We start from the raw sequence: 27,225 nt of genomic DNA on the forward strand, positions 1-27,225 counted from the left end.
TGTCGAAAATTAATACAAATTTCAATAAATTATTTTACATAAAATATAAAATACTAATATTTCATAAATTCTCTTTACGAAAATTTAATTTACAAATAGAATGTCTATAAGGTAATTCACCCTTCTCACTCTCTCTCTTTTCTTCTACAAAAACGCTGCACATCTTCGTTACGTTCCATAAAAATCTTACCCTCAAGTGCCTAAACAAGTTTCACTTCAAAAAATCCTTTCATCTAGCTCTAATTATAATCCATTTACAATAAACAATATAACAATTTTAAAATATGATCGAAAACAAACCCACTCACAGTATTGGGCTGCGGAGGCTGCGGCCTGGCTCTGGGCGCCGGAGCCCTAGGCCTCCGGCCCGGCTTCCTCCTGGGCCCGCTGTCGGCCCCCGGAATGGAGATCATCACCGGCCGCCGTCTCATTTCCCGGCGGTACCAGGACATCTCCAGGTTATTCAGCTCCACGCTGAAATCGGTTAAAGGTTGTATGGGCTTTGCTTTCGTGAAAGGAGTGGGGAAGAACTGCAAATGAACAATACCTGGCCTTCTCCAGCAGCTGCCTCTGCGCCGGGGGCAGGGGCAGCAAGATGGGGCGCGTGCTGAGGGGCACGTCCAAGGGCTGCCACGACCCCGCCGTGTGACGGACGCCTTCGCCTCTCCATACGCCTGCCACCATTCCACCATTATTATTAATTAGACATGATCAGGACGCGTATGAAATAATTGCACGAGAGACAATTACCGGCCGCCTGAGGCGCCTGCGCAGGGGGCGTGGCCGGGTCCGCGGCCAACGCCTCGATCATGGCGTCCAGCCTGCTCCTCGCCGCGTCCGCGTGAGGGATCAGCTGGGACAGCGCCAGGTTCTCCCTCCCGGGGACCAGGCGCTGGAACTCCGGAGGGTGGGGAGCCCCCTCCACGTCCACGAGGAAGGGGGGCGGCATCAGATGGGGGGGAATCTCTGTCTGCTCGTCCAGCGCTCCGCCGAGGGCGTCTCGGACTGAAATTTTTGATTATTTTGAATATCTAATATATAAAATTCTCGTGTCACCGTTTTCGTTACCATACTCGTCCGAAACGGCTTGACCGATTTTGATGAAATTTTTTGTGCTTATCCGGTATCTATGAGAATCGGCCAACATTTATTTTTCATCCCCCTAAATGTTAGGGGTAGTCCCCTAAATTTTTTAGACAAAATTTTTAATTTCTATTTTTTATGATACAACATACAAAAATACATACAACCCCTAATTTTCACCCCTCTACGATCAACCCCTTTTTTTATTATAAATGATATACATGGCAAAACGACGTTTGCCGGATCAGCTAGTAACCAATAGAGAAGAGGGAATTGTCTAGAATGAAATCAATGAAAGTACCCAGCGGCCTGTAGTCCGTGTGGAAGAAGAGCTCGGGGGGCAGCTGGCCCAGCAGACGATGCCCCTGGCCCAGCCCCAGCAGCAGCACGTGGCCGTGGGAGTCGGAGGCCGCGATGGTGTTCCCTTCGCCCCACTTGGCGTCGAAGATGGCTCCCTCGCCCTGACCCTCGATCACGTTGTGGAACTGGGCCAGCACCTGTACCACATTCAAAGAACCTTTAAAAAAGGGAAGCATAAGGACTTGGTAGCCATTTAAAAGGTTTGCCAAGATTATGGAAATTTAATGTTTCATTTAGTCACTAGATGGCGCTGCCGGCATTAAGGTCAATGAACTGGCATTTCATTACATTTAATTTAATTGCAATTCATTTCATTTCATTACATTAAATTTAACAGGTTTTCCCAACCTTTTTCAAGCACCAGTCTCTCAGTATAATACATAGCTTTAAGCTTATTGTCAAGTTTATTATTATTATTATTAATTTAATTAAATTAAGTTAAAGTTCATTAAAGTAAGTTTAAGTCAAAGTAAGTTTATCATAAAGCAATGTATGTATAAGATAAATAAATTCCCTCAACAAAAAAAAAATGCAATTATTTTCATTTCATTTACATAATTCATTTCAATTCAATTTAATTGCAATTCATTTCATACTTCCACAATTAACTCATTTATTATTAATGTTCTTTGGGCACCATAACTCACCTCTCCATTGGCAGCGTCCCACACGAAGAGCTGTCCGTCGTGTCCGGCCGACAGGAGGATGCCGGGCAGGAAGGGATGGGCCTCCAGCACGTACGCTTCGTCGCGGTGACCCGACAGCACACGCACTTGCGTACACGTACGCGAACACCAAACCTACGAAAAACTTTCACTTTTTAAATGTTTCCTTCAATTGTTATCAAAAGGAAACTCGCGAGCATTCTGCCTATATTGTCTTACGGCTGTCCAACTCGGAGCTAAAAGCACTAACCAAAAGAAAAGGGTGCGTGTACTTATGTACGCGCGTAAGAAGTTATACTTCTTTGGCATTATTAAAAATAGTTTTTGATTGCAAGCAAACAATTAATTACATATTATTATTATTCTCTTACATTAAGTAGAACATAAATTCTATTATTATTCGAATGTTGTTTTTAAATTATGTCCAATGCCGTAGCATCTTCCGTGGGCAACTTCATTCTGTTAATTTTGTGTAACGGTGCGCGCGCATTTTCACTGTCATCAATTTTTCATAACGCGCCTAAAGAAGTATAACTTCAAAAACTTGAAACACGTCAAGAAGCAATGAATAGAAACTTTCTGACAGAATAAACATCATCATCATCAAACACAGTCAGAAAGTGATGGTGCCAATTGGAGGCATCAAAAGGCAAACAGAGGGAATGTTATTCAACTATATTTAAGTTAATTTTTTCAATACTAAACATGTATATTCTAGATTTAGTATCTTGTCTGAATAAAGGCAAGAGGAGTGTTAGCCTAGTTGTCTTAGGTTCGATCCCCGGCTGTGCACCAATGGACTTTCTTTCTATGTGCGCATTTAACATTCGCTCGAACGGTGAAGGAAAACATCGTGAGGAAACCGACATGTCTTAGAGCCAAAAAGTCGACGGCGTGTGTCAGGCACTGGTGGCTGATCACCTACTTGCCTATTATATTTTTTTTATAGACCAGGGGGCAAACGGGCAGGAGGCTCACCTGATGTTAAGTGATACCGCTGCCCATGGACACTCTCAATACCAGAGGGCTCGCGAGTGCATTGCCGGCCTTTTAAGAATTGGTACGATCTTTTCTTGAAATCTTTTTTTGAAAATGATCATGAAACAGATTCAGAAATCTGAGGCCAAGACCTAAAGAGGTGGTAGAGCCACTGATTTATTTTTTATTTATTTATGATTATTTTTCCGACCCAAATATCGGCCAATAGAATTGCACCATTCGACGTCACGTGGTACAACCTACATGGTATTATACTGATAATTTTTTGTGAAAATTTTCTCTGGTCGTTGCTTCAAGAAAAGTATTAAGTAGTTGTTTTATTCATTATGAAATTCTTATTTGTTAACTGTACATTTCGTCTCATGGTGCAATTCTATTGGCCGACATTTGGGTCGGAAAAATAATCCCCCGAATACTACTCGAGCTTCAAAATTATCGGATATTTCCCGATAGGTTCGTTGCAAACAATTAATATAGTCGTCATGACGACTATATTTGTTTGCAGGGAACCTTGAGGGTATTACATATGAATATTGTTTTTTTTATTATTAACTTTTTAGTACATAATGAACATCTGTCCTTTCTATTTGCTTTCCAGTTTGGTTCTTGAAAAACAGAATTTCCACTATATACAGAGTGTTGTTTTTAATGCAAATAAAAGGCATAATGTAAAGATATTCCCTGACTGCGATTCTATGGGTCCCGGGTTCGATCCCCGGCTGAGACGAACATCGATGTGATGAGCATTTGGTGTTGTGCTTAGGTCTTGGGTGTTTAAATATGTATTTATATGTCTATCTATCTATAATATGTATGTATATCCGTTGCCTAGTACCCATAACACAAGCTTCACCAGCTTAGCATGGGGCTAGGTCAATTGGTGTGAATTGTCTTTAAAAAATTCAACAAACTCACCCGCACTGTATTGTCCGATACAGCAGTCATGACATATTCATCGCTGCAGTCCCAGCAGACCATAGTCACCTGAAATTATAACTTAATACACCACATCGCACAAATAATGCAAACGACTGGACCGGTTTTGATGAAATCCTTTTTGTGTCCAAGTGGATTTTAGAATGACATGTTTTTTGAAGTGAAATCTTATTTAGTATCGTGATTTGAAAGTTGATGAAAAAAAAAAGCGATCGTAAGAAGAGACAGACACATTAATTCATAATATTTGGGAGAAAATGAGATAGAAATCATATACAGTGTAAACATTAAATTAGTGTGTATTTGATCATTTTCTGCATTAAAAGAAACAGAGATGTGCAAAAAAAAAAAATGAATTAATTCAATTCAATTATAAAATTAGATGAAATTTATCAATTTTATTTACTGTACTTTATGTACACGTGTTAGAAGTTATACTTGTTTGGCGTAACAAGATGAAAATCTTTTTAAACATTTTATTCTTCGTTAGCAGGAAAAACTAAAATGTTGACTTTAGCTAACTTCAGGGTGTCGGTTTTTTGTGACGGGGTGCGCACGCATCGTAAAAATTTACTCTTATAATTTTTCACTAAAGCTCCAAAAGAAGTATACTATATTGTTCCTCCCATATATAACCTCAATTACATCTAATTATCAGGTTCTACTCCACCACCCTGTATATAGATACCTTCAATTTCTTCTGATCGTCGCCCGCGCACGTCTTCAAGAGCGAGTGCCGCCATTGAGTCGCGTACAACGTCCACAAGGCGGCCGTGCCGTCTTTGCTGCCCGACACGAACCTATAAACATTTACAAAAAACTTTAGAGGTGATTAATTTATATGTTAATTGGTATCATAACAGTATGATAGATTTTCTCAACGCCAATCTTACGACGAAAAAAAAAGCCAACATCACGGTGTTCCCAGGCGGTCACCCATCCAAGTACTGACCTCGCCCGGCGTTGCTTAACTTTGGTGATCGGACGAGAACCGGTGTATTACAATAGCAAATAGCAAAAAAGTGTCGTGACAACTTTTCGTAAGAATTTTTTCCGTCTAGCCCCCTTTCACAACGCGCGATAAGGAACCCACGCTCGCTCACCTCAAGCCGCAATGCGCCCAGGCGATCGAGTCCACCGCGTCCAGGTGAACCGCCGTCTCCAGCACCCTCCTGGGTCCCCCGACGGCCACGGAGTATATCCTCACGTGGTGGTCCGCGCTGCCCGCCGCGAGGAAGGCCCCGCCGGCCGACCAGGCGGCGCAGATCATGTGGCAGACGCCGGGTCTCATCCGCTCCACGTACTGGACGGGCTGCGAGAGGAACTGGCCGTCCGTGGAGCAGGTCCAGAAGGCGACCGAGCCGTCCGTGGAGGTCGAGGCCAGCCACCGGACGTCCGAGTGGGCCGGAGGGGCCCAATGCACCTGGAAATATGTATTATGGCGTAATTGGACTAAGGAACACTTATTTTAACTGGGAAATTGTTCAAAACTGTTGATTCCAAGTTTTATACTAAAAAGAATTTCTGTTAATATACTATCTTTCGAACCCCTTAGTGATAAGGGTGGTCCAGCCCTAAACTTTAATTCTTATTTTTTAGACAACATTTTTGTTTTTATTTTTTTTATGGCATTTTATCTTCATCTCAGGCACTCTCTTAAGCATTTTAAATTGAGTGGTTAATAGAAGCTAAAGCAAGAACCTTGAATAAATAATAAATAAATAAAATATGTTTATTTTGGAACATAAGATACAGGTATCTCTTATTCCGCGTCATTAAATTTATCTCGGTAGACATCCCTACTCATCGGCAAAGAAGACAGAGGGTGTAGGCCGAGAGAAAAAGCCGGCGTAAAAAACTCTCGGTACTCTTTTAAAACAGCAAATCATCAAACAACACGTATTTTAAAACAAATATCGCAAATTAATTAGAAGTAGCCTGTCTAGCACTAGTCCCAGGCCCTTTTATCAACTAGATAATCGTTAACTTTATAGTAAGCCTTTTTACATAGCTTTTCTTTAATACATTTCTTAAATTTATTAAAAGGCAGAGATAAAAGAGCCTCTGGGATTTTATTAAAGAAGAGTATCCCTTTCCCCAAAAAAGAGTTAATAACTTTAGATAGTCTAGTACGGGGAAATTGCAGCCTGCGTTTGTTCCGTGTATTAACATTGTGCGTATGTTCTATTCTAGTAAATTTATCAATATTTTTGTATACATAGTACATACATAATATTTTCATAAATATATTGCGAGGGAAAGGTAAGTTTATTAATTTCCTTGAATAGACAACCTTGTCCTGACTAAAAAATTCGTTGATTAAAGCAATTACATTTTTCTCTTGTTTCTCTTTTTTTAGTGAATCATTCTTCCAAACACAATTATGATTTCAGAAAAAGTTTTAAACATTATAAAACAACTTACGGAAGTGATAGTCCCAGCGTGGGCATGCAAAACCGCCCTCGGGGCTCCGGTGACCATGCACCAGACCCTGACCAGCCGCTCCACCGAGCCACAGGCCAGCAGAGCCCCATCGCTCGATATGCACACATCCGTGATCTCGGCGAAGGCCCCTCGGAGGGTCGCCAACAAACGACCGTCTATTGCACTCCATACCTTCACTAAGAGATCATCTGCACCCTGAAATACATTATATATGTCACCGTAAAATTGTAAAAACCGTTAGATTGTAATCTATCTCGCGAGATTGTAAACTGTCGAAAGATTGTGAACCTCAACGAACTGCTTACAAATTAACGTATTATTATTCGGTAGTTATATGAAATTGTTGGGAAGTAAAAATCATCTGTAATTGACCAAAGAAGTTTGAACGATAACTAAGTTAGTGTAGTACAATCTACCGAATAATAATACGATAAATTGTAAGCAGTACGCTGAGGTTCACAATCTTTCGACAGTTTATAATCTCGCGAGATAGATTACAATCTAAAGGTGTTTACAATTTTACGTTAACATATACATAGATTTTTAAGCTATTGCATAGCTTCTATCGCTGGCCTCGATCGTGGAGACCAAATCTAGAGATTCCGTAACGAAAAAAACCTTGCGCGTTAGAGCGGGACAGAACGCATACTGCGTATTCACATCTCTCTGACGAGATCGGTGCAGCCGGTGCGCGTTAGAGTGAGACAGACTATATAGGCGAGTTAGTCTGAGTCTGGTAGAGTGGTAGATTGAATTAATTTATCAAAGAAAAAAAAATACTGCATAAATAAATAATTATAATTGCATAAGTTGAAAAAAAATTATGCTTAGCTTTACCGTGGCAGTCCCCGAGTGCCACACGTTTTTTTTATTAGATTATTAAGCTATTGCATAGATTATATCGCGGGCTTTGAGCGCAGCGACCGAATCAAGAAATTCCGTAACCTAACCTAACCTAACACACGATGACGTAATATGTTGCGGCCAGTACGTGTTAGAGTGGGACAGAACGCATACTGCGTATTCACATCTCACTGACGAGATTGGTGACGAGATTGGTGACGCGTTAGAGTGAGACAGACTATATAGTTGTGTCTGAGTTTTAGCAATACATTGAGTTTCATTCATTATATAGAGTAGAGTTTATTGCCAGTTCTTCTCTTCCGTTCTACGCCCTTGAGAACTGGCAGTAAATGTAAAATTAGAAGCATTTAATGTATATTTCTTTTTTGACGTTCATACATTGTGTTACCTATTTGAATAAATGATTTTTGACTTAATCTAATTAATATACAGCATTTACTTTACAACGAATATCTAATACATTTTTAAATTCGTAACATTTACGTAGAATGTCCGATATTAGTAAATTTAAAATACTCTATAGGTATTGAAAAATTCTTGATTTCAAGTATAGATAGATAGATAGCAAAATTCAAAATGCAAAACTTTCTTCTAGAATATTAGAGAAGAGATTTATTTGTAGAAATTCAATGTCTCAGTATAAAAGAATATGAAAATAAACAAAGTTCTTGTGCTGTCGTTTTTTTGAAAATTTGCAAACAAATAGATTATCTAATAATTGTCTTTTCAATTAAAGTATAAGAAATCTGTAATTATTATCTTTTTTTATGTTACAGGAGGCAAATGGGCAGGAGGCTCCCCGCACTGCCAGAGGGCTCGCGAGTGCGCTGCCGGCCCTTTAGGAATAGATACGCTCTTTTCTTGAAAGACCCTTAGTCAAATTGGTTTGAAAATACCTATCGCCCTTGGACACTCTAAATGCCAGAGGGCTCGCGAGTGCGCTGCCGGCCCTTTAGGAATAGATACGCTTTTTTCTTGAAAGACCCTTAGTCAAATTGGTTAGTTTACTTTACTTCAGTGGGCAGCTGATTCCACATAGTGGCAAAAACTGTCTTAAAAACGCTCAGTTGTGGAACGGACGTCGTAGTGATACGGATGGTATTTCGTATTCTGCCTTGACGTCTGATGATGAACTTTTTAAACCATTTCCACTGCTAATTATTATTTCATGATGCATTACGCTTCGCAAAACATTTAGCTCTCTCATATTGACTAAAATAATCTAAAATTCTTCATACATTACTATAGGACACTGTTAAGGCAGTATTACAAAGTAAGGTCACATTTTATAATATAAAGATAATTGAAGTGAAACGTCACGAAGATATGCAGCGTTTTAATTGAAGAAAAGGGAGAGAGCGATTGAGAGAGTGAGAAGGGTGAGTTACCTTATAGAAATTCTATTTTTAAAATTAAAATTTTTACGAATTGTAAATTAAAATGCCACGTATTTTTTTTTAATCAAAGAATTAAATTTATAATTTGTATTCATTTTCGACACTTAATATTTTAATATCAATTAAATTAATTAAATTCCTAACATATCTTCCTCTTTCTGACATATGTACTTTGCACTTTTTTCTTTACTCACAGTAATAATATATTTCCCCGTACAATCGAAGACTAGACAGTACACAGCCGAGAGATGCCCCAATGTCCGCCTCTGCAATTGAAGATTCCGCAAAAGCCTTGCAGGGAAGGGCCCCTGCTGCCCCGTAGAGGCCCCGACACCCGCCCCATTGGCTGGGCCTTTGGGGCCTCCGCCAACTTCTCGGCATATTAGACGACGTACTGGAAATTAATTAATTTAGAAGTCAATAATGGAGCAGAATTTGACGACTCATCGGTCTAGTGGTTAGTACCCCTGACTGCGAATCCATGGGTCCCGGGTTCGATCCCCGGCTGAGACAAACATCGATGTGATGAGCATTTGGTGTTGTGCTTAGGTCTTGGGTGTTTAAATATGTATTTATATGTCTATCTATCTATAATATGTATCCGTTGTCTAGTATCCATAACACAAGCTTCACCAGCTTAGCATGGGACTAGGTCAATTGGTGTAAATTGTCTTTAAAAAAAAAAAAAAAGAATACTCATATACTCCTCCGAAACGGCTCGACCGATTCCTATGAATTTTTTATGCATAATAAGTCTGAGAATCGGACAACATCTATTTTTCATCCCCCTAAATGTTAAGGGTGGTCCCACCCCTAAATTTTTATTTTTTAGACATAACTTTTTGTTTTTTATGATACAGCATACAAAAATACATACAACGCTTAATTTTCAACCCTCTACGATCAACCCCTATTTTTTATTATATTAGATAGTTATTTTTATTGAACTACTATATGTTTCCTAGAAATAATATACAGGGATAAACAATGTTTGCCGGGTCAGCTAGTTATTTTATAATAGTTATATAATACTTTCATTATTTTCATTCCACCAAATCAATACATATACTATTAAATAAAGAGCAGTATTGGCCTAGTGGCTTCAGCGTCCGACTCTCATCCCTGAGGTCGTAGGTTCGATCCCCGGCTGTGCAACAAAGGATTTTCTATGTGCGCATTTAACATTCGCTCCAATGGTGAAGGAAAACATCGTGACGAAGATTTGCCTTAGACCCAAAAGTCGACGGCGTGTGTCAGGCTGATCACCTACTTGACTATTAAATTAACAAATGATCATGAAACAGGTACAAAAATCTGAGGCCCAGACCTAAAAAGGTTGTAGCGCCATTGAGTTTTTTAAATATAGTATTATAATACTATACTGATATTAATTAATACTAGTAGAAAGTAATCTCCAGGGAAGATGATCTGTATATAACAACCCCAACAACTCGGAATGAAGAAATAAATAACTTTAGACTTTCAGTTGATAAAGTTTGTTTTATAAATATGGCTTACCCAAACTATGGTCCTGCTTGAACGATGCATATTTAAACTTTGGCCTGACAAGGGACTCGCTCAGTAATGAAAGCCGGGCATTCAGATGCTTCTCTGTGCCATCGATTAAAGATATTTGTGGTGCAGCACGAGCCAAGCGTAGTGCTCTCTCACAGACTGCTGCCAACCGACGCCATGACACTTCAGAATATTGTGAGTTCTGCAATGACCAGAAAATTCTTTATTATACCAATATATGCAGTCATAACTTGACAATTGTTGAAGTAATATATTAATATCAATAGTAGCTTTACAATGTTTCAAATCGATATAATAGAATTAACTTAAAACTTCAACCAATTTCAATATTAACAATAAGAAATTTAATTATTACATTTTAGGAAGATTTACAGTTTTTTAAGTAAATTATGATTACAATAAATGCAACAATATTCCCAAATACTAGGATATAGTATAATTAAAAAATAAAATATTAAAAATTTCCAATTTGTTAAGGGACAGGACGCTACTAAAAGATAAAATGAACTTTATACATGTATAAGGTAACTAAAAATTATCTATATATGTTTAACAAACATAAGTATATATTTTTTATACATTTTAAACTAAGCGCCATTCAGTCAACTTTAACGTCATTGTACTTCGTGAAGTTTCGGGAGTATTCGTTAGTTTTGGACCTATCGCAGCAAAGAAATATCTTATCGTACAAATGAGCGAGATGGCAAACCACGTTCCTAGATTTGCTACTACGAGAGACAGAGACAATTGCGAACGGAATTACGCGATCACAAGAAATGGATGGATGATTATGAAATTTTTTTTCAAAACATGGAAATATACAAAAATAATAACTGGAACGGCACAAAATCGATTTTCAGGATTTTCCACCGTATTTTATAGATCGTTTTCATATAAAACTCAACTTAAGAAATTTTCGCATTTTCACGATAAATAATAAATTCGCTTCGCTATTTCGCTGAAAAAACGTAAATAAACCCTAGATTTACGTTAATATAACATAAACTAACCAATTCATCATACGAAAGGGGATGCTCCTTGCCCTCCCAGTCGAGTCGCCGTGGTAGCACCTGCTTCGAGAAAAAATGCATTAGAACTATTTCAGAAAGTTTCAGCGAGTTTGACAAGCAAGCCACGTGCGTTTACAATCAAAACAACTGAAAGCTTTAGTTCTAGTACTACGAGAAGCTTAAACTTACCTCGACACTCTGCAACTCTTTTAACAAAGTCTGTAAAAAAACGAGACAAATGTTACTGTAAATAACTAAATATTATCAAAATTAAATAAATAATCTATCGTTTTTACCTTTGCGGTCTCTTTAAGCGGGCCCCCGGAGAGAAATTTCGCTATCAGAAAGTAGAGTTCTGAAACCGGGCAAGACATCTTTACTCAACCTTGCTCTATGTCACACATATTTTCAAGCTTAATTTTGAAGCACTAGACTCACCGGGAACGACATTGAGGTCCTCGTTGGACTCCTCCATAATCCTAGATTCGTCTCAATTACCCACAATAGTTCATTTGTATTAGCATCACTTGCAAAAACTAGCAAACATTTCACTAAGAACATTTACATTGTTGACGAAAGATAATGTAACCACAGTATACCAAAATGGCGTTTGCTCACGGTCAAACTGTTCTGAAATCGCCTACATAGCATTTTCACACGTGGTTCAACAAATGTAGCATAGGTGGCGGCACAAGTCTTCTTTTATCGTCATTGTGTTAAGTAAAACTTTACAATAAAGCTATTTAGAATTTTTCTTGAATAGTACAATTATTAATTTTTGTATAACATTGAGTATTAATTGCAAATTGACGTTGTATAACCAGTTATTTATAAAAGATAACACAATTCTTGCTACATGAATTGATGTCATTGAAACGTCATGTCAATTTATCAAACATATGTCAATTGCCAATTTTCTGAAAACTAAATCGCAGAGGCAATGAAATGGGATTTCGTACTTTGGCTTCAAAAATGAAGCGATAAATAATTCAGCAATGAGTTTTTGTGAGAGAACTTAAGACTACAGTGTTGTTTACATTTTACGCGACTGTGCAGTTTTATTCTACACGCTGTCTTAGCTTAAGTAAAGAAGGGCGGTGGCTTGTTCCACTCATTCATGTTTAGTTTAAACTTAGGGTTTTTTGTTCTAAAGTAACTTTATTCTGCTTTTATTGCAAAAATGAATCGACACTGACTTTCATACCAAATTGTAAGTACGTATATATTAACAAAACCCCATTAGATTAAAAACGATTCCCTTAAAATCTAAATAAGTACATTTTACAACACCAGTTATCCAGTTTGATAATAATAAATTTGACTCAAATGTACTTACTAATTGATAGCAAAAGTAAACTCCTGCTTTCTACCCATTTTTAAAATACAGTTCTATAATTACAAATCTAAAAATAGAAGTGTTTTCAGTCTATTTAGAAATTATCTACTCAGCCATGTAATTGATTACAGGGATGGGCACAGGAATTAATTTTCTTCAGATTATACAGCCATTAAATGTGGCTTGTTATCGTTTAGAATCAGTTTTTTGTGTATTTAGCCAATCTTTATAAAAGTAATAATTAATTTTCAGGAAAATGTCAGGTACTGCAGCTGGAGGTGCTAGCAATTCCGGTGCCAGTACATCAGTGTCCGCTCTTGGTGGCCTCGGTGGGTCGTTAGAAGACAAGGATTGTGATCTCTTGTGCCCAGTATGCTTTGAACTCATTGATGAAGCATATGTCACACGCTGTGGACACTCTTTTTGTTATGCCTGTATTGCAAAGTCAGTGGAATTGCACAGGAGGTAGGTTATTCTGATACAAATGAATCCACATAATAGCCCAAATATCACCATAAAATCAAGGGTCCTTCGAGACAAAATCATGATTTGTTAGTGTATACCACTTTATTTCATGTATAATAATGATGAAGGGACCACACTCTAATGTAGTTGTTACATCTGGATATTATTACAGGCAAAGAAAAAATATAGACACATGTGAGTTGCTACTCAGAATATCACTTCGTAACTATCAATTTAACTCAGAAAGCTATCTACCTACATGTACATAGCCAATAACTATTAACAAAAGGTACAGATTTGCTGACCATCTGCGTAAACAAAAGATTTAGAATGCTCTAAATGACATTAGCCAACTTCAGTCTCAATGTATACTTAAAATTCAAGGGCCTTAGGTTTAAGATCTCTAGTGACGTATAGCTAAATGGTTGATACAACCTAACTGCTGGTATTTTTAATTTATTATCTATCTATTTATTTCGAAGATCTGGCAGCTACCTCGGACAAAGAATTAGTCTAGCAATTCAAAGGGGGAACGCTGCCAATATCTTCGGAACCTTGCCTAAAGGGACTCCTTTTAATGATATATTTTAGTTTATGTTAAGTTTAGATATTTATTTCAATGTATATTATTTTATTATTATAAGTATTTACTTAATGTTTATCTATAATAATGTGACTCATCTAATTATAATATAAAAAAATTAAATACAGACAATGCAACTGTCACAAATTCAGTTTCTAAAGGTCAGTACTCACATACGGTATTATTCGATCGAGCTAAACTGTCAAGTAAAACCTATGGCATGGGATTTCGTCCACATATTGAGCATTGATCAATCGAGTGAGGCGGGCCGTTCAGTATTCACCGAACCGTTCGAGCCAAAGGATGTCTGTGCAACAAAGGAGACGGTGGCTGAATTTAGCAAGTCTCACAGTGCTTTATAAGAAAATGAAAAGAAAAAACGTTAAGCACAGCTAGTAATTTATCATAACATTCATTTCTCTTATTTTTGTGGGAGTTTGGACTTGACATTCCATAAACACTCACACTGTCTATATGTGTTAATAAAGTCTTCTATAGCGCTTTAGGAATTTACTCGTAAATCCATTTCTCTTAAAAACACGTGTTTCAATCATGATAAACAATATCAGACTGACGCACGCCTCGCTCCACTCGCAGTCACGTACACACGTTCGAGTCAAAATTGACGGCTCGCTTCGAGTAGGTTCGAAGGAAATTACTTTCATTTAATTCCATCGAGCCGGCTCGGCGCGAGCCTTCGAGCTGTGTGTTTTGCGGTCCGCACGTTGATTTTTACTCGACTTCGAGTAAAACTATCGAGTAATACCGTATGTGACTACTGACCTTTAGGCAATGTGACATTTAATGTTGCTGTAAGCAAGGTGCAAGCTACACACTTTCACTATGTGGGTAATTGGAGACTTGCACTCTGAGATATCTCTTTAATTGTAAGCGTTGAGTAATGGATGGATGTGGAAAAAACAACAAAAATAAATTTTCTCACACTAACAAAGATTATAATAAAAATTAGAATCGTTTTTTCAACCTTCTAATGCCTAGTTTAATAGAATGAACTATGTTTATGTGTGTACCTAAGTCTGGTACGCCTAACTTAAAAAGGAACATTGAATGAGAGCTGTTGATACTACAGCTTATCTCATAATATTCCAAATGGATATGCATGCTATCGCAGTATAATAGGAATGAGAGTACATTTGAAAATGTATCCACTATCAAAATCAATTTAACATAACATTTATTACTAACAAAACACACAAAATAATAATATATTAATATGGAAAGAAAAAAAAAGGAATAATCTACATTTTAAGTATGTAATATGTGCATGCTGTGGTAGTAACTGGCCCTGGATCAGCATTATGCTTGGAGCAGCAGATCACAGCACTGCCAGAGACTGAATTTTTCATTTTGACATTTTCAGATGTCCAAAATGTGGAGCCCAGCTGACGGGTCGAGATCACTATTTCCCAAACTTTTTGCTCAATGAACTGGTTGCCCGTCGGCGCTTGCGCACTAAACCGACGACTGTAGCGCCCTCTATTCCTTCACCGGGAGATGCGGAGAGGCTTCGAGCACTTGTCGCAGCTGAAGCAAGGCACTTAGGTAAATTATATACACTGAGTGTTTCTGATTATACTCTCATTTTTAATTCCGTAGAATTGTGACGGCTATCATTTTTTTTTAATTTCAATACGAGCTGGAACATCTGAGTCTATGAATACATTTTATTGTTAGTTAATATATCCATTTTATTAAGTGCGGTGCTGCACGTTAAAAGTGTAAACCACTACGGCGAGTGATAATTACGTCCTTTTTATCACAAACAGTAAAAAACGCGCAAGTAAAGTTAAAATATTTGTTATTTTTGTATTAGGTCACTTGAGTAAATATTTAGATTAACCTTTTTGTAGGTAAAACATAAAAAATACGTCGCATTTTATTTTTTATTGCCTTAAAATGGGTCAAATTTGTCTCATTTTCGGTGGAGAACTTTTTAGTAGCAACACTTATGAAATGTCAGAATTCTACGGAATGAAAAATCAGAGTATAGACAAATTTCGGCAGCTTTTGTTTTCCAGGAAACTAATATTAGATAGATAATGATAATGTCAAGTGAACTTACTGTTTACTTCAATTGTCATACATTTTAGATTGAAGATTTTGTAAAATATGCCGTAGATTTAGTACTATGTATGTGTGTGTAGACTTTAATAAATAAATGAAATCTGAACAGTAGAAGTCATGTGGGTAAGAGAGCGTTCAAGTATTACGTAACGAATTTTTTTCCTTTCGTAAAACGTTACGAGGCGGGGCGGGGATGGAATTACGCGTTATTGTTAATATTGTTTTCCACTTTGCAGTACTTTACACCACGTAATGGTAACTTTTAGGTATGAAGAGTCACTAAGTGGTCACGAAACGTTTTACTATACTTGGGTACAGAAAAACGTTACGGCACGTTACATGGGGGGGGGGGGGGAGGGTCAATAATCTCCAAAAATTGCGTGACGTAATACTTGAACGCTCCCTAAAGTGCGAGCCCAGAACGAATTTAATTTAGTTTTCCTTTTAAGACTACAATTAAGACTTTAGCTTTAATTATACACCTTCAGCTGTTTATTGAACAACCAGTATTGAAATTCTTAATGATGGGGGGTTCAAAGGTTTTCCCCTTAAATTTCATTTCAAAGAATCTCTCATCAATATTGTTTAATTACCAGGTCTATCAGATGTCGATGGCATGCTGGATGTGTTGACGAGAAGAAAAAGACTCCTAGAAGCGGAGTCGGCTGCGGCTCACCACAGACTTTTGTATGAGTTTTTGTCTCAGCTTTTGAGGCATCGCTCACACCAGTTGGAGCAGTTGTCGAGAGAGGCGACGCTTGTGCGGAAGGTATGTGTGGAGTCTGCTCCTCAGCAGAGCCAGGGCCAATTACAACCACATCACAGCACACTCGCATTACACACTTGAAACGAACCGAAAGGGAAAAGGGTTTTTTTTATATCTCTCATTATATATTATTTTCTTTGATTATTGTTATTATGTGTGTTCATGTGTGTGTGTTTTTTTAGTAATAAATGTTATGTCTATGTCTATTTATATAAAATCGAATTATTTACTCACAAACATACAAATAAAAACAGCTTACGTAAGACATTAGGCAATTTTTTTAATTTTATACTAGCAATTTCTTCCAGGCAGGGTTAGTATGGAATTAAAAAAAAGGTTGCGTGTACTTATGTACGCGCTTAAGAAGTTATACTTCTTTGGCTTTCTTTATTTTTATTAAATATAATTAATATTTAACGTAAACAATTTGATAATATTTAATATTTAGTATATTATTCAATTATTAATTAATATTAATAACAATTATTATTATTATTTATTATTTTATTATATTATTCATTCAATTTAATAACTTGGTATGTTTCATAACCTTTTAACTAAGTAACAATAGGTCTTTGTGAAAAAGCATTGCTAAATTTGTTTGAAAAAATAATTTAAACCCCTTAATATTTGTTTAAAAGGTAAATGTCATTATGGTCATTCAAAATTTGCGATGTTCGAACTTCACGCATATTCTATTTCTTTTTACTTGTAGATTGTCTTATTCCCATTTCGCTCGCGCCGGCTATAATCACACTGATAATGTTGTGTCTCAGGTGCGCGCGCATCGTAAAATTTCACTCTCATCAATTTTTCATAACGCGCCTAAAGAAGTATAACTTCAAAAAAGAAACACCAACTGAGGGTATAGTATAAGAAGTGGATTAAAAATGAATTAGTTTTCATTTTCGTTACGAAATTTCTTGATTCGGTCACCGCGCTCTATGCCCGCGACAAAATCTATGCAATAGCTTAAAAACAGAGTTATTTTTAACACTAGACATACTAACTAAAATCTAAAAAAAAGGAATAATAATAATAACAGCCATTAATTAAGATACTTTTAAATTTAAACACGTTTCTATTTCAATCTTCTTTCTGGTATCTTTTTTTTATGGACAGGCTCATCTGATGTTAAGTGATACCGCCGCCTATGGACACTCTCAATTCCAGAGCTCTCCAGAGTGCGTTGCCGGCCTTTTAAGAATTGGTACGCTCTTTTATTAAAGGAATCTGTGTGCCCTTTCTTGGCAAAGGCCTCCAAATCCCGCCATTCCTCTGCACTGTGCCACTTGTACCACGTTCACGATGGTACACGTTGTACCACTAGTTGTTTTATTAAAAATATTAAACTAAGTGTGTAGTCATAATTAATATATAAAGGATTCTTAAATTAATTTAAAGACTTAGCTTGTCTGATCTCCAGGAGTAATGTTTTACACATTAGTAGTAGGGATGTTCGATGATCATCGATGTTGCTATATGAAAAATATCTTAACATTGATGTTGCTATAAGAAAAATATCGAAACATCGATTTTGCTATTAGAAAAATATCGAAACATCGATTTTGCTATTAGAAATATCGAACATCGATGTCAATATCGATGTTTTTTCTAATATCGATCATCCCTAGTGAAAAGCAGGCTACTTTGCCCCGTTAAGGAGGATGAATTTCGATAAAAATATGAAAATGTTTGTAAGGAGCTGCAACTCTCTGTTCCTCGTGAACATTTAGAGCAATTTGTTCTGGTAAAGAACGCACTGAATTGGGTTTCGCAGGACTTGGACCACGTGGGCACAGTCCTTCGAGAGCTGAAGGCGGGGGCGGAGGCCCGTATCCCTTCGCCCACCGAACATTCCTTGGCTGAATGGCTGCGAGAGGGTCGATTGAAACGGGAAATCAGCGAGGCAGACACACAGCGTGAGTTTAATTACTCTTCCTATTAGATCTATTATCTGTTCTTCTTTCTATCTTCTATTCTACAACACGACCGCAGGAATAAAGTGGTCATGCAAAAGCGTTCCACTCTTGTGGAACCAGCTGCCAGTAGTAGTCAAAGGCCAGCAACACACCCGGCGTTCCAGGTGTCCACGGCAGCAGGCTTCCTGTATCATACAAAACACGTAAAAGTTAGCTTCTTTATTAAATTCTGATAAAATAAAAATTCACTGTTTTGTATCAAAGTTCTAGTGAAGGTAGTGGACTGAAAAATAGAGTTAGGTTAGTAGCAACTAGATGACTAAAGAAAGGGGAAACTTCCAGAAGCCCCTTACGCGCAAGAGGAAGAGGAGAGTTTCGGGTCGGTCTGCGGCGGAGGCTGGGCCGGGACGGATGCACTCGCGCAGCGCTGGAGGAGGCTGGCCGCGCATTTCGATGACTTCGTACAGGTTCGTTCTTCTTCTCTTCTGTGATTTCTAGAATATTTATTGAGCTTACAGTAAACTCCATTATAACGCATTTTCATATTACGTGATTCCAGTCCCTCGTATAACGCGGGGATTGCGCCTTATATTTCTACACTGTGACATTTATGATTTTTTAATTATTCCGTTTACATAGTTTTTTCTTAATATTCGATTTAAATCCCCATTAAAAGTTAAAAGTGAATCGTTTGTATATAGATTATTGTAGGGTCATAAAAGCGCGCTAAGCAATAATATTCCTACAACGCGTTTCCTTTAACGCGGTACTAATATATAGTGTTATAGGAGGGATGACTGTCCATGACTAAAATTATTTAATTTTATTTGTAAGATGTTAAAAGTGACTGAATGAGAATTCAAATAAATATTCAAAATGTGAAATATATCGAAAGGTATTTTGGGATTTTTACCAAATTAGCGCTGGAAGAGAGATTTCGATTGGTCAGTTCTTCTTCGCGTCCGCCGCGTGTAATACCCTCCTCCCGTACCAGCTCCGTTCACCACTTGGAAGAAGAAGCCGGTCCTCCCGCTAAAGGGCCCTTCCATCCTTTCCAGCCTCTACCAAAAAGGGACTTTACCTCACTAAAGATCGCCCAAGCAGCGACTTTTGCTTATCGCACATAAACGCGGCCGCCCTCTCTTCTTGAGAAGAAGTCGCTTCAAGCCTCAGGCAGATTTGGGTCAAGCTCAGCCTTCGTGCACCTTTCCGGGATGAATAGCTCCTTGAAAACGAGAGCCACAATTCTCTTCTTCGATATAGCGAAGGCGTTCGACAAGGTCACAACAGCTTGCTTTACAAGCTCTACCTACCTCCTTCAAGTGCCTCAATCGGTCTCAATCGCTCTCTCCCTTTTCTTGACAAAAACGCTGCACATCTTCGTGACGTTCCGTAAACAATTACCCTCATGCGCATAAAGGAGTTTCACTTCAAAAATTATTGGCAGAGAGAAGAACATTATTTGTCAACTTCTTTGTTCTTTTAACAAAATCAATTTGAAAATGTATTTTGTTTAAATATTCTAATTTGCAAACGATTTGCAGTGCTACTTCGCCCACCGAGCCGACGAGCTATACTTCCCGGGGTCCGGGTCGGAGGGGCCCACGGCGCCCGTGACCCCGGGGCCCGTGGTGCCCTCGACCACCGGCGGGGCCTCGGAGGCCGACCACGTGCCCCAGCAGATGCCCGAGACGAGGGTCTCCAGCGCAGCAGGTAACATTCCTTCCCCACGTGAAACATATTTAATTGTTGGACATTCTTTTGTCTACGCTCTGCCTCTTCAATAAACTATATTATGTATTATTTTCAGCTATGGACCAAACGGCCCCGGACGGGGACCCGCCGGCGGTCCACGCCGTCGCCCAATGCGGGAGCGGAGACGCGTCGATGAACGCCGCGTTTCCGGGCGGGGACCAGAGAGCCCCGGACGGGGAGCCGCCCGTCCAACCCGCGACCCCCGTGGCGGTGGGGACGGAAGTGTACGGGGGTCTGGACGCGTTCCGCGAGGACCTGGCCGCGTTCACCCGCTACAGAGCCCTTAGGCCGTTGGCGACCCTGTCCTACTGCTCGGACGCCATCAACTACTCCACCATCGTGTCGACGATCGAGTTCGACAAGGACGACGAGTTCTTCGCGATCGCCGGAGTCACGAAACGGATAAAGGTGAGTGGTTCTGGAGGGGAGGGAGAGGGGAGGACGGGGGAAGAGGAAGGGTCTGACGAGGCTCTCTCGCGCCGCAGGTGTTCGAGTTCGAGTCCGTGGTGCGCGACGCGGTGGACGTGCACTACCCGTGCGCCGAGATGCAGTGCTCGCACAAGATCTCGTGCGTGTCGTGGAACGCGTACCACAAGAACGTGCTGGCCTCCTCCGACTACGAGGGCACCGTGGCCGTGTGGGACGCCGCCACGGGGCTCCGCACGCGGGCGCTGCAGGAGCACGACAAGCGCTGCTGGTCCGTGCACTTCAACCGCGCCGACGTGCGCCTGCTCGCCTCGGGCTCCGACGACGCCCGCGTGAAGCTCTGGTCGCTGAACGCCGAGCGCTCCGTGGCCACCCTCGAGGCCAAGTTCAACGTGTGCTGCGTGCGCTTCAACCCCAACTCGTCGTGCCACCTGGCCGTGGGCTCGGCCGACCACTGCGTGCACTACTACGACCTGCGCGCCCCCCGCTCCCCCCTCGCCGTGCTGCGCGACCACCGCAAGGCCGTCTCCTACGTGCAGTTCCTGGACTCGAAGACGCTGGTCTCCGCCTCGACCGACTCGATGCTGAAGCTGTGGCGCGTGGACTCGCCGCGCTGCGTCAGGTCCTTCACGGGCCACGCCAACGAGAAGAACTTCGTGGGGCTGGCGACGGACGGCAAGTACATCGCGTGCGGCTCCGAGAACAACGCGCTGTACGTGTACTACAACGGGGTCTCCAAGCCCCTGCTGGCGTACAGGTTCGAGGCGGTGAGGGGGTTCCTCGAGAAGGAGCGCCGAGACGAGGAGCCCAGCGAGTTCGTCTCGGCCGTCTGCTGGAGACGCTCCGTGGACAGGCCCGTGCTGCTGGCCGCCAACTCGCAGGGCACCATCAAAGTGCTGGAGCTCTTGTAAATAAACGTATCCTAAGTCTTTTCTTTTTTCTCCTTTCGTCTCGTCCATCCTTAGCATCCGTCGAATTGATAACTTTGTTAACCAGAAGTAGTCCTTATTATTCCCTTATTATTCCCTATGTAAGTACGTGCCAGGGCTCGTACATTCCGATCATCTACAACCTTGATGTTTTTATAAGTACGTGCCAGGGCTCGTACATTCCAATCATCCACGAGCGTGATGTTTTTATTATGTAAGTACGTGCTCTGGCTGTACAGTTTGATCATTTATAAGCATGACGATTTCCTACAATCGTCGGAGTCACGCCCCGAGAGTATAGCCCGACGCAGGCACTCTCTTCGACTGTTACTATGCAGTCATTCGTAATTAACTAAGTCATAGGAGTTTCACCCCGGAGCATAGCCAGACGTAGGCACTCTCTCTGTTTGTTAGATTGCACTTATTAGCAATTAACATAATAGTTATTATTTCGCTCATAGTCTATTGTATAACGCGAGTGATAAATATAGAGTAAGTTCAATTTATTCTATTATTTCGAACCCCTGATGACCCAGGAACCGTACATTTTGGTCCTTTGAGCTATCCGGGAATAGCGGGTCTTTCGCGTACAGTTGATCGCGTTCGCGTTTTTCTCCGTCATCCTGAAGATCGGCGCTGTGGAAAAACATCCCACTGCTGGTTTGTTGGGTCGTCAAGCAAGTAAGAAATTATCATCCGCATCAATAGAAAAGAGGAGAGCAAGGAGAAGGAGGACCCATAGCGGTCAAATAGGGAGGCAAGCGACAGTGAGTCCGCTCCCAATATTTTCAAGGACCCATAGCGGTCAAATAGGGAGGCAAGCGACAGTGAGTCCGCTCCCAGCATTCTCAAGGACCCACAGCGGTCAGATAGGGAGGCAAGCGACAGTGAGTCCGCTCCCAATATTTTCAAGGACCCATAGCGGTCAGATAGGGAGGCAAGCGACAGTGAGTCCGCTCCCAATATTTTCAAGGACCCATAGCGGTCAAATAGGGAGGCAAGCGACAGTGAGTCCGCTCCCAGCATTCTCAAGGACCCACAGCGGTCAGATAGGGAGGCAAGCGACAGTGAGTCCGCTCCCAATATTTTCAAGGACCCATAGCGGTCAGATAGGGAGGCAAGCGACAGTGAGTCCGCTCCCAATATTTTCAAGGACCCATAGCGGTCAAATAGGGAGGCAAGCGACAGTGAGTCCGCTCCCAGCATTCTCAAGGACCCACAGCGGTCAGATAGGGAGGCAAGCGACAGTGAGTCCGCTCCCAATATTTTCAAGGACCCATAGCGGTCAGATAGGGAGGCAAGCGACAGTGAGTCCGCTCCCAAATTTTCAAGGACCCATAGCGGTCAAATAGGGAGGCAAGCGACAGTGAGTCCGCTCCCAGCATTCTCAAGGACCCACAGCGGTCAGATAGGGAGGCAAGCGACAGTGAGTGCGCTCCCAATATTTTCAAGGACCCATAGCGGTCAAATAGGGAGGCAAGCGACGGTGAGTCCGCTCCCAATATTTTCAAGGACCCATAGCGGTCAAATAGGGAGGCAAGCGACAGTAAGTCCGCTCCCAGCATTTTTAAGGACCCACAGCGGTCATAAAGTATATCAGCGTCCTTTCAACCTAGAAGAAGTCAACGGACGTCAATCTTCAGCATACGGAGGCATCTACAGTAAGTCCTTTCCATTTGTTTTGAGCACTATATTTCTGAGAATTATCTCATTTGTGAGCATAATTTTACTGAGAATGATCTGAAGCATTCATTGAGCATTTTATCACGTATAAGCATTTAAGAATTTATAATGCAATATTTACAAAGCGTTTAGTTAATTATTATATTAAGCATAATGGAGAATTTATTCCAAGCTTCGTTTACCGACGGTCTGAAAACCATCAGGCATTCAAAAAAAACCGAAGAGTTGCTTCGCAAACAAGCATATTTATTTAGGTCGCTTGATAAGATTTTTGAACTATCAAATGTATACTCCGAATCCGACAAAGATGAACTTGAAGGAGCGCTAGACGAAATAAAGTGGCATTGGGATTTAATTTTTAAAACCCATATCGACATACTTGTTGATCATGGCGGATCCTACTCGGAGTATGAAAATATATATTACGAGAAGCAAGCTATATGTAGGCGCCAAAAGAGAAAGATATATCTCAAATTACATTCTTTAGAAACGCATATGGATTCACCAGTACTTTATTCATATAATTCAGAAAATTTCTTATATGCCTTGGAAACAGGTAATAATCAAACCTGGAAAGATTCAATTGCAAAACAACAACGACCTTCATCAAATTTTAGCATCAGCAAAAATTCGCTGTCAACGCATTTCGATACACAAGGTCAAGGAAATGCAAATTTAAATTGTAATTCTACGCAAGCAGAGCAATCATTTCAATATAAATCGGACAAGAAAATCTCTTCGTCTTCGGCAATGGTGGAAGGTTTAGCAGAAAGTGGTAACAATCAGCAGATACCATCAGGCATAGCAATGATGCCAATACAGAAAACCACTGATGTAGAGCAGGAAACATCGATAGCGGCATTGGCGGAAGCAGTGGCAGCCAGTCTCGGAGTGGACTCCAAAGAGCCCACCCGGTACTGGACTCCGATAGGTGTTAGGGTTAATCACAGTATACATGCAGATACTTATCAAGGCGGAGAATTATCCAAGTTGGCAGAAAGCGTAGCACAGTCGTTAACTGACTACAGCAAGGAGCAACAAAGCATCATCTCCGGGGTGGGAGAGACCCTGCACCAAAGTTCAGGTCAAGTTACACTGCCTGGTTCTTCAATTCATAATAATAATAAGTTTCATTCCGATGTGTGTACTGTGAAGCAAACTGTTAGTAAATTACCTATGGATAATCACAGTATATGTGCAGATGATCAAGGAGGAGATTTATCCAAACTACTAAAAAGCATAGAAGAAATGTTAAATTCAGACAGCATGGAGCATCACAGCTTCATCTCCGGGGTAGGAGAGACCCTACACCATAGTACAGATCATCAAACGCAACTTGGTTGTGAAGTGAGCGGAGAAGATAAATCACATCGTGTTAACGTGGGTATCAAAAGCATGAAATGCCTACAAGACAAGCAAAAAACAGAAGATAAAGAAATCTTGTCTTCATCCATTTCTTATAAGAAGAATAAAAACTTAAATAGCAGCTTAGTGTTGTCTAAGCCATTGTTAGAAGCGCCCATTCAATTGTATACGGAACCCTATTTGCAACGCAACTTAACACAAGGGTCCGACATAGTTGTAAGAAACAATAGCATAATAACTAGAAAGAGTTATGGCAAATTTTCGCATGGATCAAAAAAGGTTACACGCAAATTAAATGGTTTGCCTATCAAGAAAGGCAAGAAATATAAGCAAAAAGCTTTCGTGAAAAAGCAGGAATTTCGAAGAAGAAAAAATGGTGTTAAGATAAGAAAGGAATTTACAGGAAGGTCAAAAAGAAAGTTCAGAAAGAAAGGTAATATCTTTCGTAAAAGGGGAAGATTGCGAAACGTTATCGTTCCGCAATATAGCAGGCTCACCGATTCAAGATTTCATAAAAGTAACATACAGCAAACTTATTCGGATATGCATTCCTATGAGTCAAATATGAGTAATCAGAGGAAGAGAAAGAAAAGCACCATATATAAAATAATACTTAAAATTCCTTTAAGCATACAAACCAGAGACTATGTTTCGTATGTTCAGTTCCATTTATGTATAACATACATTGTCGAAACTTTATATTAAATTATACATACATCAATTAACAAATCATTTTATAAAGTGAAAAACGATAATTGAAACGAAAAACGATATCATAAACAATGAATGGAATGCCAGTTCAGCAAAATATCATATGTTAGCAAGTGGAATGACCTACTGTGAAAGACGTCAACTACAATGAATAATATTATGCAGATATCAAATTACGGTTGCACTTAATAACAATTATATTTAACCTAAGTCATGGTTGCATTCACCAAAACTGTAATACATTTTGTATGCTCATGATAGTTCTCAGAATGTGCTCAAGAAAGGTAGTGGATAGGATATTATAATCATATAAAGATCAGGAGACGTCACGGAGCAGTAGGTGTAGCAGCGGCAGAATCAGCAGCCGGTCTCGCAGTGGCCTCAGGAGAAGCCACCCGGGACCGGACACCGGTTAGGAAGTGCAAGGGCCCATGAGCTGCGGGTCCTAGTGTTAGTGATAGTGCTGTGATTAAAAGTGTTAGCATAAACCTAGAGACTGTTAAGCATATAATGAAATCATCTTGTAAAGCACTACATATTCATCTTGCACTTTTGCCTGGGGGAGTATGTACGAGCCAAGGCTGTACATTTTGCTCTTTTGCCTGGGGGAGTATGTACGAGCCAAGGCTGTACATTTTACTCGCTCAGGCTTCCTTATTTTATAAGCTTAATTATTCCCTATGTAAGTACGTGCCAGGGCTCGTACATTCCGATCATCTACAACCTTGATGTTTTTATAAGTACGTGCCAGGGCTCGTACATTCCAATCATCCACGAGCGTGATGTTTTTATTATGTAAGTACGTGCTCTGGCTGTACAGTTTGATCATTTATAAGCATGACGATTTCCTACAATCGTCGGAGTCACGCCCCGAGAGTATAGCCCGACGCAGGCACTCTCTTCGACTGTTACTATGCAGTCATTCGTAATTAACTAAGTCATAGGAGTTTCACCCCGGAGCATAGCCAGACGTAGGCACTCTCTCTGTTTGTTAGATTGCACTTATTAGCAATTAACATAATAGTTATTATTTCGCTCATAGTCTATTGTATAACGCGAGTGATAAATATAGAGTAAGTTCAATTTATTCTATTATTTCGAACCCCTGATGACCCAGGAATCGTACACATAGGAAGGGGGCCGTTGAGTATTACATAAGCAGCACTGCACTGCCCCCTTGTCAGCAAAAGTAAGCAAAGCTCTAAACGTAAACGTATTAATTTTTAGTAGGAATCCTCGAAAATGCATTTCGTTTTCAAGCATAGACGATGTGTGGGTAATATGTGTAAAAATTAAATAATTACTGTTCACGTAATCACCAAATAAGAAGATCAAAGAACCCCCCTCCCCCTCGCCCTTATAGTGCTACGTAATACTTGAACGGCCCCAAGTTTCTTATTGCCAAATGTATGTCTACAATTTTTGAGATGATATTTATAACGCCTGAAAATATTTACTTAGCAAATCTCCCTTTAGTGAACTATGGTATTGCGTATTATCCTTTTCTCTTTATAACTTAATATAACTTTTTATAAGTACATTGTGTTCCCGTGCGATTGCCAAGTCAATATTTAAAAGATTTGTAATATCGATATGAGAGGTCAGCTAATTACGTCATAACTTAAACAGAAGGTCTCTTTGAGCAATACATTATTCGACTCGGTATTACATATTCATTGTATTGGTTCTCACAACTTTTAACGAAAGAAGTGTTGTGATACTTGGTTTTTACAAGTTATGTTTTGTGATGGCATTACTCAGCATTATGCTCACCCAGGGCCAGTTACTACCACAACACACACATTACACACTTAAAATGTACTACTCTTTAAAAAAATATTATATTTATTTCTTGTTTTTGATTATTATTGAAGTGAAACTTCTTTATCGGGGATGGAAAAAAA

General features: G+C 39.9%; 2 protein-coding genes across 5 annotated transcripts in view; one reads left to right on the forward strand and one right to left on the reverse strand.

Moving 5' to 3' along the window:
* The window catches only part of LOC125058526 (bromodomain and WD repeat-containing protein 3), a 35,223-nt gene extending 23,287 nt beyond the window's left edge, over positions 1 to 11,936 (reverse strand). For 2 of the 3 annotated variants that reach the window (XM_047662615.1, XM_047662614.1), the window contains exons 1-15: positions 11,734 to 11,935; positions 11,592 to 11,650; positions 11,485 to 11,514; positions 11,296 to 11,355; positions 10,268 to 10,466; positions 8,944 to 9,143; positions 6,468 to 6,683; positions 5,147 to 5,466; positions 4,732 to 4,843; positions 4,023 to 4,091; positions 2,091 to 2,243; positions 1,385 to 1,580; positions 751 to 1,005; positions 548 to 674; positions 309 to 474 (exon numbers count right to left, since the gene is read on the reverse strand). In XM_047662615.1, coding sequence (XP_047518571.1) covers positions 309 to 474; positions 548 to 674; positions 751 to 1,005; positions 1,385 to 1,580; positions 2,091 to 2,243; positions 4,023 to 4,091; positions 4,732 to 4,843; positions 5,147 to 5,466; positions 6,468 to 6,683; positions 8,944 to 9,143; positions 10,268 to 10,466; positions 11,296 to 11,355; positions 11,485 to 11,514; positions 11,592 to 11,650; positions 11,734 to 11,770 — 2,199 coding nt within the window. In that variant the 5' untranslated portion in view covers positions 11,771 to 11,935. Of the gene's footprint in view, positions 1 to 308; positions 475 to 547; positions 675 to 750; positions 1,006 to 1,384; positions 1,581 to 2,090; positions 2,244 to 4,022; positions 4,092 to 4,731; positions 4,844 to 5,146; positions 5,467 to 6,467; positions 6,684 to 8,943; positions 9,144 to 10,267; positions 10,467 to 11,295; positions 11,356 to 11,484; positions 11,515 to 11,591; positions 11,651 to 11,733 lie in introns of all 3 variants that reach the window. The other variant, XM_047662616.1, reaches the window with a different exon arrangement.
* A 268-nt stretch (positions 11,937 to 12,204) lies between these two features.
* On the forward strand, positions 12,205 to 21,562 carry LOC125058775 (E3 ubiquitin-protein ligase COP1-like). Of its 2 annotated transcripts, none has more exons than XM_047662933.1 (9): positions 12,205 to 12,509; positions 12,884 to 13,096; positions 15,061 to 15,242; positions 16,361 to 16,533; positions 18,311 to 18,452; positions 18,795 to 18,919; positions 19,997 to 20,165; positions 20,263 to 20,615; positions 20,693 to 21,562. In XM_047662933.1, the coding sequence occupies exons 2-9, from the start codon at positions 12,888 to 12,890 to the stop codon at positions 21,542 to 21,544; spliced, it is 2,205 nt and encodes a 734-aa protein (XP_047518889.1). In that variant the 5' UTR covers positions 12,205 to 12,509; positions 12,884 to 12,887; the 3' UTR covers positions 21,545 to 21,562. The 2 variants fall into 2 exon arrangements, with proteins under 2 accessions (XP_047518889.1, XP_047518888.1); XM_047662932.1 differs by having other exon boundaries at positions 12,205 to 12,505.
* The last annotated feature ends 5,663 nt before the right edge of the window (positions 21,563 to 27,225 follow it).

This window comes from Pieris napi, chromosome 18 (genome assembly GCF_905475465.1).
Source record: "Pieris napi chromosome 18, ilPieNapi1.2, whole genome shotgun sequence".
NCBI lineage: Eukaryota > Metazoa > Arthropoda > Insecta > Lepidoptera > Pieridae > Pieris > Pieris napi.

What these genes read in the sequence shown, in the direction of transcription:
- LOC125058775 (XM_047662933.1), top strand. Translation starts at nt 12,888, where the DNA reads ATGTCAGGTACTGCAGCTGGAGGTGCTAGCAATTCCGGTGCCAGTACA. An exon ending in GAGGGTCTCCAGCGCAGCAG is followed by an intron (nt 20,166 to 20,262) that starts GTAACATTCCTT and finishes TATTATTTTCAG; the next exon opens with CTATGGACCAAACGGCCCCG. An exon ending in GAGTCACGAAACGGATAAAG is followed by an intron (nt 20,616 to 20,692) that starts GTGAGTGGTTCT and finishes CTCGCGCCGCAG; the next exon opens with GTGTTCGAGTTCGAGTCCGT.